This window comes from Podarcis bocagei (genome assembly GCF_964188305.1).
Source record: "Podarcis bocagei genome assembly, chromosome: 4".
In the NCBI taxonomy this organism is placed as follows: domain Eukaryota; kingdom Metazoa; phylum Chordata; class Lepidosauria; order Squamata; family Lacertidae; genus Podarcis; species Podarcis bocagei.
In genome coordinates this window covers 93,990,435-94,002,377 of record NC_138128.1, presented here as the reverse complement: position 1 = coordinate 94,002,377, position 11,943 = coordinate 93,990,435, and the positions used below count along the sequence as shown (strand labels likewise).

At 43.8% G+C, this 11,943-nt stretch overlaps 1 protein-coding gene across 1 annotated transcript; it reads right to left on the bottom strand.

The window, feature by feature from the left end:
• TMEM129 (transmembrane protein 129, E3 ubiquitin ligase) lies at window positions 1–11,894 on the bottom strand. Its single transcript, XM_081191838.1, has 4 exons — window positions 11,627–11,894; window positions 8,216–8,690; window positions 7,118–7,277; window positions 1–2,977 (listed from the first exon to the last, which is right to left on the bottom strand). Exons 1-4 carry the CDS (start codon window positions 11,829–11,831, stop codon window positions 2,729–2,731), a joined length of 1,089 nt encoding a protein of 362 aa, XP_081047964.1. The 5' UTR covers window positions 11,832–11,894; the 3' UTR covers window positions 1–2,728.
• Window positions 11,895–11,943: the final 49 nt, after the last annotated feature.

Here is an 11,943-nt window from a genome sequence, read left to right as displayed (position 1 = left end):
TACAGAAGCAACAAAAATGAGTTCATGTATACTAAGGAAGTGAAAAAACATGGAAGGTTGCAATACATCGGGGGGACGGGGGACAAAGAAGGTAGTATTACAGAGGACCCTGGACATGATCTTTTATTTCATACAAGAAAGAGATGTTGGAGAAATGTTTACAGTGTGTCCCTGTCAATCCTTCAGAGTGGAGCCTCTTTCAGAGCACCCTCAAAGACCCACTAAAAGATCACAACATGAGTTACTTCCTGGAGTGAAGGATCAATAATGAGGAAACAGGCAGTTGCCCCATGGCAGTTACCCATAACAGTTGAGAACTAGAATTGCATGTCTCTTCACAGTGCGGAGTCTTTGCCCAATTTCCATGGGGGTAGCTGGGGAAATAGCGTGCAATGGCAAAATAACAGAACACAAAACAATTTTTGAACAACCCTCCGGCAAAAACGCAGGGTGATCCCACAAGCAAGAGCTGGATAATCCTCCAATTTATATCACTACCAAGTGAGTGGAAGACAAAAGAGTTGAAACTGCAGATCAGTGCCTGCTTCTGGTTCCCCTCCAGTGGGTTGCTCTACAAGACGCACAGGTACTTGTAAGGCAACTAGGCAGAGGCATCTATCAAAGGAAATATCAGGGCATAGACCAGCAAAATAGCAATGCAGATGCAACCCATGTTTTCACAACCCTGATAACCACTGTGACCTTGTCTATCGAGGCAATACATAGCTGTAATCCACAGGGACTTGTCCCTCTGTTTCTGCTGGAATAGTACAAATGCATTAGAGGCAGATAGCAGCTCCAGCCTAATGGTGTACACCCAGATGGCAACTGGGTGCTAGTAAAGGTAAAGGGACCCCTGACCGTTAGGTCCAGTCGCGGACGACTTTAGGGGTTGCGGGGCTCATCTCACTTTATTGGCCAAGGGAGCCGGCGTACAGCTTCCAGGTCATGTGGCCAGCATGACTAAGCCGCTTCTGGCGAACCAGAGCAGCGCACAAAAACACCGTTTACCTTCCCGCCGGAGTGGTACCTATTTATCTACTTGCACTTTGACGTGCTTTCGAATTGCTAGGTTGGCAGGAGCAGGGACCGAGCAACGGGAGCTCACCCCGTCGCTGGGATTCAAACCGCTGACCTTCTGATTGGAAAGCCCTAGGCTCTGTGGTTTAACCCACAGAGCCACCCGCAACCCAACTGGGTGCTATTGGAGTTCAAAATGCTCAGGGAAACCTGCCCCTTGTATAATGAGACCACAAGGCTCTGCCTTAATATGAGCAACAGATCAGAATTATGTTTCAATTTATGAGACAGTGGTCAAGTCTTCTTGTTTCCTGGAACTGAATGTAAACAGACTTACTATGGCTTGTTGTATTTTCCCACATCACAGTAGTAGGAAGAATAGTAACTGCATGTCAGCTAGACTAGCCTCAAGGTTAGTAAGGTTAAGAACATATCTCATACATGTGAAAACAAGTTACGGAGGGGGGAATAGGGGAAATCCAATCAGCAGGCATTTTAAATAAGTGAAGTTCAATTTCACACACATTAAGGGTAAGTGAAGTGTCATCCTTCTCATTTAATAATGGGAGGCCTCTGAAGATCAAGGGAAAGCAAGTGCAGAGATGCCATAAAGATTAATATTGATTTACAAAGTAATATGATTGCATTTTAAGATACTAATCTATTTACAATCGTTTGTATCTCATGCACAATTGGTCTATTTGGTGTCTCATCTGAATCCCAAGCTTTAGAAGCTGGGGCAGCAACAAGCATTAAAAAGTTCTGACCTAAAGATTTTCTGATACATATTCCATGACTAACAGAAATTGTCCCATATTTCCCAGAATCCCAGCCAACTATGGTACTTATACATCTTATTTAATAAACTTTACAAGGGGGAAAGCCCATAGAACATTTATTCTTGCAAAATCAGGTGTTCTATTCCAGGGCAAGTATTTGAGACTTCTGTTTCAAGAGAGAAAGCATCCATGTAATACTAGATTCCTGAAACCTTAACACATGTACTTTTATACTGCGACTTTTATTCTGATTTCAGGCATAATACAATTGTGATCAGTTCACCAGCCCAGATGAGACTGGTTATGTATTGTTTGATAGGCAAGCCCCCAACCACTACTGAGCAGATGGGCTCCTCCTCCTCCTCCTAATATGCTATGTAGCCAAGAGCTGAACTGATTGGCTGTATTGCTCAAAAAAGTTAAATTGATGATCACCCCATTTTGTGCTACGTATTTCAACCTGAACAGGTCTCGTGAAGATAGTGGCCAGAACTGTTCCCTCCACTGCTAGGTTATGTGGGGAGACTATTTCTGGCAACCCACCCCCTCACCCCTGTGTTTCTCCCAACCCTCCAAAGCAGATGGGAGGAGGCAGCGTAATCAATGGAAATTGCCTCTTCCCTGTTCCACTAGTGGAAAGGACAGCTTTGAAGGCCACAGGGTTCCCTAATTCTGCTTCAGTAGAGGTCTGATGCGATTCTAAACTATCACTCAATATTTAATGTAACCAAAGGGAGTAGCCAAAGCTGGTGAAAATAATCATTTTCCGTTGTTTGGTTGCAGCAATTAAAAAAACTGAACCAATAGAAAAATAATCAGAAAGACAACAAAGATAAAGTCCCCATGAACAGAATAATAAAAAGTAAACAGCAGGTGGATTCATCCACCTTTGAAGTACATTCAGATTAAAGGAGTGTTCCGGGACCTGTTCATCGTATAACACAAACATCTAAAATGCAGAATTTGGCTCTGCAGGTTGGGCAAGGCACGCGGCTTGAAAGCCAGGTTTCTGGGTGCTGCTGGTCTTGCCGGCTGGCAAACCATTTGCCCATGCAAGTCAGGCACCACATGGGACGACAGTAGCATTGTTGGCACTCGCCTTCATTCGGCTCTTGACAATTCTTCAGAAGCTTGACATTTGCAGTAGTTTGCATACACCCAATGCATGGGTCTAGCTCCTGCAGACAGAGAGAGGAAAAAAATACGTCACAATATAATTATTATGTTTTATTTAATATATAGTGCCATCAATGTACATGACACTTGACAGGATGTCATAAGCACACAAAAGGGGGGGGGGGGGAGAGAGAAAGAAACTAATGAACTGTCTGAAGTAACCAACTAATTTTTTCGGTCACTGTTAACACAAATGATTGCCACAAATTTAAACGCCACTTAGTGACATGATTTTGGGGTGTTCTCACCTTAGGCTGTTGCTGGGTAAAAGTCATCTGCACCTGGGTTCTGCTACTCATGAGAAAATGTATACGCATGGTGAATTTTAAATTCATGACATCTAGCTAGCTGTTGTCCATGGAGTTTTCTTGGCAGGGATACTGGAGTGGCTTGCCGGTTCCTGCTCCAGGTGGATCACGTTTAGTCAAAACAACCACTATGACCTGTCCATCTTGGGTGGCCCTGCTCATAGCTTCTCCGAGTTATTCAAGCCCCTTCGCCACAGCAAGGCATTGGGAAAGGAGTACGACAAGGCTGTATATTGTCTCCCTGCTTATTTAACTTATATGCAGAATTCATCATGCGAAAGGCTGGGCTGGATGAATCCCAAGCTGGAATTAAGATTGCTGGAAGAAATATCAACCACCTCAGATATGCAGATGACACAACCTTGATGGCAGAAAGCGAGGAGGAATTAAAGAACCATTTAATGAGGGTGAAAGAGGAGAGCTCAAAATATGGTCTGAAGCTCAACATCAAAAAACAAAGATCATGGCCACTGGTCCCATCACCTCCTGGCAAATAGAAGGGGAAGAAATGGAGGCAGTGAGAGATTTTACTTTCTTGGGCTCCATGATCACTGCAGATGGTGACAGCAGCCACGAAATTAAAAGACGCCTGCTTCTTGGGAGAAAAGTGATGACAAACCTAGACAGCATCTTAAAAAGCAGAGACATCACCTTGCCAACCAAGGTCTGTATAGTTAAAGCTATGGTTTTCCCAGTAGTGATGTATGGAAGTGTGAGCTGGACCATAAAGAAGGCTGATCGCTGAAGAATTGATGCTTTTGAATTATGGTGCTGGAGGAGACTCTTGAGAGTCCCATGGACTGCAAGAAGATCAAACCTATCCATTCTGAAGGAAATCAGCCCTGAGTGCTCACTGGAAGGACAGATCCTGAAGCTGAGGCTCCAATACTTTGGCCACCTCATGAGAAGAGAAGACTCCCTGGAAAAGACCCTGATGTTGGGAAAGATGGAGGGCACAAGGAGAAGGGGGTGACAGAGGACGAGATGGTTGGACAGTGTTCTTGAAGCTACCAGCATGAGTTTGACCAAACTGCGGGAGGCAGTGGAAGACAGGAGTGCCTGGTGTGCTCTGGTCCATGGGGTCACAAAGAGTTGGACACGACTAAATGACAAAACAACAACAACAACAACAACAACAACAACAACAACAACAACAACAACAACAAAGCTAGCTGTTCCTTGGAAAAAGCTGTTATTCTATTTAGAGGTGAGTCTTTCTTACCAATCTGTCTACTTAGCTATAAGCTCCCCACCCCCCTGAACATTTTCAGTAAAAGTTTTAAAGCTTTTTGACACCCACTGAAGGAGAACTCCTCCCATCAGCTGAATTTCCAGCAAGTGTTTTTCAAAATGACTTTGAAAATATTTTTAATGCCTTAAAAACCACAATCCAAGATACATTTCCTTGGAAGTAAATCCCAATGAAGCCGCTTGGACTTACATTTGAGTAAACAGTTGGCTCACGTAGAAGATGCATAATTTTTACAAGCCTAGCTATGCATACAGTGAAGGAAAAAAGTATTTGATCCCCTGCTAAATTTGCCCGTTTGCCCTCTGATAAAGAAATGACCAGTCCATAATTTTAATGGTAGGTTTATTGTAGCTGTGAGTGACAGAACAACAACAGGAAAACCCCCAGAAGACATAAGTCAGAGATTGATGTGCATTATAATGAGTAAAATAAGTATTTGATTCCCTATACCAGGCTACCTGGTATCTTCACTGTATGGAATGAGCTGAGATTAGAAGCACCTGCTGTAAGGGAGAGATCTTACCTGTAATCCCAGCTCATTACAGTACCTGTACAAAAGACACCTGTCGACAGAAGCAATCTTTCCAGCAGTACTAGAACATTTCTTTAAAAAGCTAAAGGGAAATACATGGGGGTTTTTTGCTTGTGGTAACTTTGGAGGAACTATTCTGTCTCCTTTCTGCTTCCAAAACTGCTTCCAAAATGCTTCCAAAGCAGGCCTTTGCAACTGAAAACCCTGAAGCTCCCTGAACTGTCAATGCCCAAAGAACCAGTCATAACAAAGCACACACATCTAGATAAAGGATTGGATCCAAAAATAAACAAACTAAAAGTTCCTGGAAGGAAATTTTCTACAGTCTCCTCAAAAGCCAATCAGTTCTTTAGATTAATTAGCAATTCGCCAATGGTTAGATAGCAGAACAATAACTCAGATTTGTTAGGAGACTTGACAGCTGAATCCTGTTTATCAGAGGGGCCTTGAAGATTAAAGCATTCCCACAGACAACCAGATTATTTGAGTTGTAAATTAACCAGATAACCCATTCACATTGAATCCACCAGGACAGCCAGGTGTCAAGAAGCACACATCAACTAGAAACCCCCTTTCCTACTGAGAAAGGAGACACCCAATTTACACTTCTGAAGACAAAAATTCGGCAATTAAAGAACCAGATACACTTTCCCAGAATTCTATAGTGTTTGGCTCTCCCATAATGCTCTCCTTTGGCATGAGCCAAAGTTTTAACTTGCTAAAAGTTCCCAACTTCACTACAGCCTGTTTCAGTCACTCACACAGGGATACTAAAAACTTATAGTAGATGGAATTCAACTGAACAGTTCTGCTTGCACTTTTGGCTCTGCAGCAGAAATTCCTCTCCTTTCCTTGCACATTCACCAAATAGGTTCTGAGCTTCCCCCCGTCAAATTTAGGGGATACTTGAGAAGAGGGGAGGAACGTTCTGCTGTGCAGCAAGAAGTGCTCGCATTAGTGGAACTGTGTAGTTTAGTTGGATATTGTCCCCATTGCTGAACTTGCTATATGCAAAATATTGGTTTTTAAATGGCCAAGTGCATGCTTAAGATATACCATATTTTTCGCTCTATAGGATGCACTTTTTCCCCTCCAAAAATGAAGGGGAAATGTGTGTGCGTCCTATGGAGCAAATGCAGTCTCCTTGGCTTCAGCGATAGCAACGCAAAGCCTCCGAAGCACAGAGGGAGCGCTCCCTCCGCACTCTGGAGGCTTCGCGTTGCTTTCGCTGAAGCCTGGAGAGTGAGAGGGGTCGGTGCGAGTTCCCGCTGCATTCTGGAGGCTTCAGGTTCCTTTCGCTGAAGCCAGGAGAGCAAGACTCTCCTGGCTTCAGCAGAGAGGGAGAGCTGCGCAGCGCCCCTTCAGCCAAGTGGGATGAGAAATGGAAGGGGCTCCGTTTCTCCTGCCGCTTCGCTGAAGGGGCGCTGAGCAGAGAGGGGGAGAATTTTTTTTTCTTGTTCTCCCCCTCTAAAACAAGGTGCATCCTATGGTTGGGTGCGTCCTATAGAGCGATAAATACAGTACTTCAGAAGATATGAAGCAGATCCTGTCACCTGAGGCTATTTTTTTTTAATAACTTTTATTTTGCTTTTAACAGGTACATATAAACAGGTACATATAAATATAGACAACCAACATTACAAAGGAAAATTCCTTAATAGTAATGGGGGTGGGGGAAACTACAAAAACTACAAAAAATATCAAAGTACATGACACAGAACACAAGCAATTATGGGAAAGATAAAAGAAAAGAAAAAAGAAAAAGGAAGATGAGCCAAAGCAGGAAAGCTCATCTTTTGTACACTTCCGTCAAGCTCACAACAGATCATTATTCTTATCAATTAACTCTTATCAATTAACCTCTTATCAATTAACTCTTATCAATTAATTCTTATCAATTAACCTGAGGCTATTTATATTCAACAGGGAAGCTGGTATTTGGCAACATACTCTAGGTTTAGTCATAATCTACCAACTTGCCCACACTCCACCAACTGTGAAATAAAGGCAACACGAAAAAATAAGTTATAATCTCCAATCTTGAACCTACCTGATTGCTTGAAACACTGTATGCCTGATTAGTCTCTACCAAAGAGGTAAAGGTTTCCAGAAACAAGTCACTGAGGCTCTGATGTATGACCACATTAGCAGCATTACGGATGGGAGCATGGAGCTTTTCTCTCAGTTCGCCATATTCTGTTGAATTCAGCCTAAGACAGATAGAGTTTCATATCAGCCATTTGCAAGTGTAAAAGAAATTGTACTTTGTATTTTATACATGAGCTTTATGGAAAGGAGACACAGTCTCAAATACCAAGGCTACTTTTATCTCATTTTAATTACAGACTAGGAACAAACAAATCCATACTGTTTTTGCAGCATATTATATAAAAAAATCACAACCAAATTTCAACTTTTGTTTTTCAGTGGGTTATTTAAATGTCTTAGATGACTGAAAACTCTCACTAGCATCAAATGAGTTTGCATATGACTCACAACGTTTTATGTATCCATTTGTGCCTCCACAAACTGGAGGGAAATGTTTTGTTAAAGTCTCCTCCATTGATTTGAAAAGCACTTTTAAAATGACTAGGTTGAACACGGATATCCTGCCATTAAGTGGTTCAAGCTATGCTAGGGAAAACACTCAGGTGTCTAACACTCGGGCAAACACTCAGGTGTCCAACATAATATACCAGTGTTAAAAGTACAGTATCTGCATTGGTTAAGTTCAAGGTTTTGTGGCTATTTAAAGCCCAAAACAACTTGGGACCAGGATGCTTAGCAGCCCACCTCCCACAAGTACAAACCAAGCCAATCTTTATGATCAGAGGAGATCCTATTGGCTGTTTCACAGCCAACAGATTGTCACTTGATGGAAATAGGCCTTCTTGGCGCTAGCACCCATCCTCTGGAATGCCCTCACTTGAGTAACCTGTGAGCAACAGGCAACACAGACCTTTAAAACCTCTGAAACTCTTATGATTACCCAAGTTTTCCTGAGCTCTGAATATATTTAATTGAAACAAATTGTACCAAATTATCACATTTAGGCAATCTTGCTTTAAAAAAACAGCTCTAACCAAGAGATAGTGGAATATTGTATTGAGATCACATTGACAAAACTTTAAAAAAATGCCCATTTTACCGGATAGTAAAAGGTTTCACATGAGGATTAATACTGGCAACACGAATTGTGAGGAACTGTGCAGGCATGTTTGAGTCTGGCAAGAGTTCATGCTGTCTGGAGTCCACCACAGTTAGAAAGATATCTCGCTGCTGCACAATATGTAGAAAGTATGTGGTCACTTTCATGATCCACGTGTCTGTAACAATGACTCGGGCTCCCGGGGCTCCCGTAGCAAACTTGTCAATCCTCCTGAATTCGATGTTGATAGAGGAAGCCACTGCCCTCCAGCCTGACTGTGGGAGGGCATAAAGGGAAAGGGTCTTGACTAATGGGTGGTTATTCCAGCCATTTCGTGACCAGTAATATATTAGGATACCAGCAATGGTTGGGGCAAGAACAGCCAGCAATAAAAAGACCCTCCAGCCTTCTGGAGCCTGATAAAAATTGCAAAGTTGTTTCTCGGGCGCTGCAAAGCACATGCCAGCATAGTAACCTGCAAGGGAGAAAAAAAGTACTTTTAGGAGAGAGAGAAAATAACCTGACATACATGTAGGTGTTACTTATGAAATAATGGGTTTCTGGGCAGTCAGTCTGAAACGGGACCCCAAACCCCCATTTTTCCTCCTCCAAGGGAGCATTTCTAAAATGTATTAACTTGAGCTCTTGAGTCAATGTATAAACAGAAAGCCAGCTGTATAAACAAGTGCTCAAAGCCCTCTCCTTTATCAGTCCGTGACGGCAATGGATGGCCTTGCCAGTTCCAAGTGGAGCAGGGATGACACGTCTGGATCTTATCTTACATCCTGACCACAAAGACACACAGACCTTATCAGGTCTGACAAGAGACCCGGGAACGGCGCCAGGAGTGCTCTTAGAGTTGGTGACCTCCTGCCACAAGATAAGAGCATAGGAACAAGAACAACCTTTTATGGTCAAGAGTACCGGAATAGGAATATCTGTTTATGGTCATGGATGTCAACTTACGTGTATAAGCTGACGTGGTTGGATTCCTGGGGAAGAGCGGAGAGGGTGCCTGGAGGATATATATACTGCATGAAATTTCTCATTTCTTTGGACTTGCTGTGAACTGACCACGCAAGTGCCTTCTGCTATCCGGAGAGCAGAATAAACTCTTTCTCTGAATCAACCTCGGTGTCATTTGACTTCCTTTCTCCCTCCTGGGCGCAACACAGACCCCACCAATCGGTATAGTCTAATAAGGCTACACTTAAAGCTTCCAACAAGAACCTAACATCTTGACAGTTCACATTTCAGACACTGAACTTCCACATATCCTTCTCTCATTGTAAACACTCTTCCCCCTGCTGCACTTTCATCCCCGGAAAACTGTGCCCTATCTACACTGTGATAGGGTGGTCGGGGAGGAGACACAGAGAACCCTACTTGAACTTCCCTTCCAACCATCTCTTTTACATGCGTCTCAAAGCAAACAAGCAAAGTGAAACCTTACATGGCAGGCTTAGTTTTTCTAGGGATACAGGTGTAGAACGGTGAAGAGAGAGCAGCAAAGGAGAAACAGAAAAAAAGGGAGCAACCGCTTAGGAACTTTTCCCCAGCGCACATGTTCGTGGGGCCCTCTCCCCAGGCCTCTAAAGATAGGGAATGCCTTCGCGAAGGCAAATACATTCCTCCTTTCCCAGGCCTTTGGCTTGATTCAACCATCTCTGGACTTTCCAATTGTGGAGGGCATTGTTTTTGTTTGTTACTATTTTTATTTCATTTATTGAATTTACATCTATACCCAGAGGTCGCAAGGACGTTCACAGAATGTCCTGCGTTTTTGCGCTTTTAATATTGCAAACCACCCTGTGATCCTGGGGTGAGGGCAGGGCCGGATTTAGGTTTGATGAGGCCCTGTGCTACTGAAGGTAATGGGGTCCTTAATATGTCCAGCTGTCCTTTGTCAACAACAAATTGCAGCTGTTTTTTACGTATGCTATATGGTAATTTATAGACTGAATAGGTATCTAAAGCCATTTGCACATAACAAAATATGTAATTTATCAAAGTAATGGTTGAACTGAAATACAGTTAAGAAGAAATATATTAATAGTTCTAGTCACAGGTAGGTAGCCAAGTTGGTCTGCTGTAGTCAAAACAAAATAACAAAATTGTTTCGACTACGGCAGACCAACACGGCTCTACCTGTAACTAGAACTATGGAAGACACCACATTGGCATCTGAAGAAGTGTGCATGCACACGAAAGCTCATGCCAATAACAAACTTAGTTGGTCTCTAAGGTGCTACGCGGATTGCAGGAGTACTTTTTTAAATAAATGGGAATTTTAAGGGGAGGGGAACAAAAAACAACTCAATAAGGACTAAGTATGCTCAGTAGTGGGTGGCGCTGTGGGTTAAACCATGGAGCCTAGGACTTGCTGATCAGAAGGTTGGCAGTTCGAATCCCCGCGACGGGGTGAGCTCCCATTGCTCGGTCTCTGCTCCTGCCAACCTAGCAGTTCGAAAGCACGTCAAAGTGCAAGTAGATAAATAGGTACCACTCTGGCGGGAAGATAAACGGCGTTTCCTGCGCTGCTCTGGTTCGCCAGAAGCGGCTTAGTCATGCTGGACACATGACCTGGAAGCTGTACGCCAGCTCCCTCGGCCAATAAAGCGAGATGAGAGCCGCAACCCCAGTCAGTCACGACTGGACCTAATGGTCAGGGGTCCCTTTACCTTTACTAAGGTGCTACTGGAAGGATTTTTTTTAATAGTGAAATACAGTGGTACCTCTAGATACAAACAGGATCCGTTCCGGAGCCCCGTTCACATGTAGAAGTAAACATAAGTAGCGATGACACATCTGCGCGCACGCGCATCACTTTTTGCTGCTTCTGCGCAAGCGTGTGACGTCATTTTGAGCGCCTGCGCAAGTGGCAAAACCCGGAAGTAACGCGCTCCGTTACTTCCGGGTTGCCGAGGAGCGCAACTCGAACACGCTCAAATCGGAGCGTATTCAACCCGAGGTATGACTGTCCATTTTTTTTGCCTTTTAAAAATTTTAGGGGCCCCCAAGAGAATGGGGCCCTAAGCTATAGCTTCTGTGGCATATACACTGGCACTGGACCGTGAGGGGCAGTATACAAAGATGATGATGATGATGATGATAATAATAATAATAATCCAAAGAAATAAATAATAATCCAAAGAAATAAAAAATAATACTAATAATCCAAAGAAACAAAAATTAATAATAATGATCCAAATAAATAAATAATAATAATAATCCAAATAAATTAATAATAATCCAAATAAATTAATAATAATCCAAATAAATTAATAATAATAAAGTAATAATAGTTATAATAGTAATAATAGTAATTCAAAGAAATAAGGCAAATGGTGAGGGGCCCGCCCTTCCCCTCCTCCCCCCGCAGCCCCCTCTCCCTGCCTCCCGCTCACGCACCGAGGGGCAGCAGGGCGTGGGCCAGGAGAGTGGCGGCGCCGCGCCGGAGGTGGTACTGGACGAAGGCCGCGTCCTCGCTGCCCAGCCAGCCGCCCAGCAGGTTCTGCACCGTCAGCCCGGCCAGGTGGAACTCGTTGGGCGGGAAGACGAAGCAGACGGCCAGCACCACGTAGGCCAGGCTGAAGGTGGCGGCGGGGCTCTCCATGCGGGCGGGCGGGCGGGCAAGGCCGCTGGAGGCCCCGCGAGGCGGCGAAGGCCCGGTCCGAGCTCCAGGCCGGGCTTCTCCCCGCGCGCGGTGCACTCTGGGAAGTGTAGTC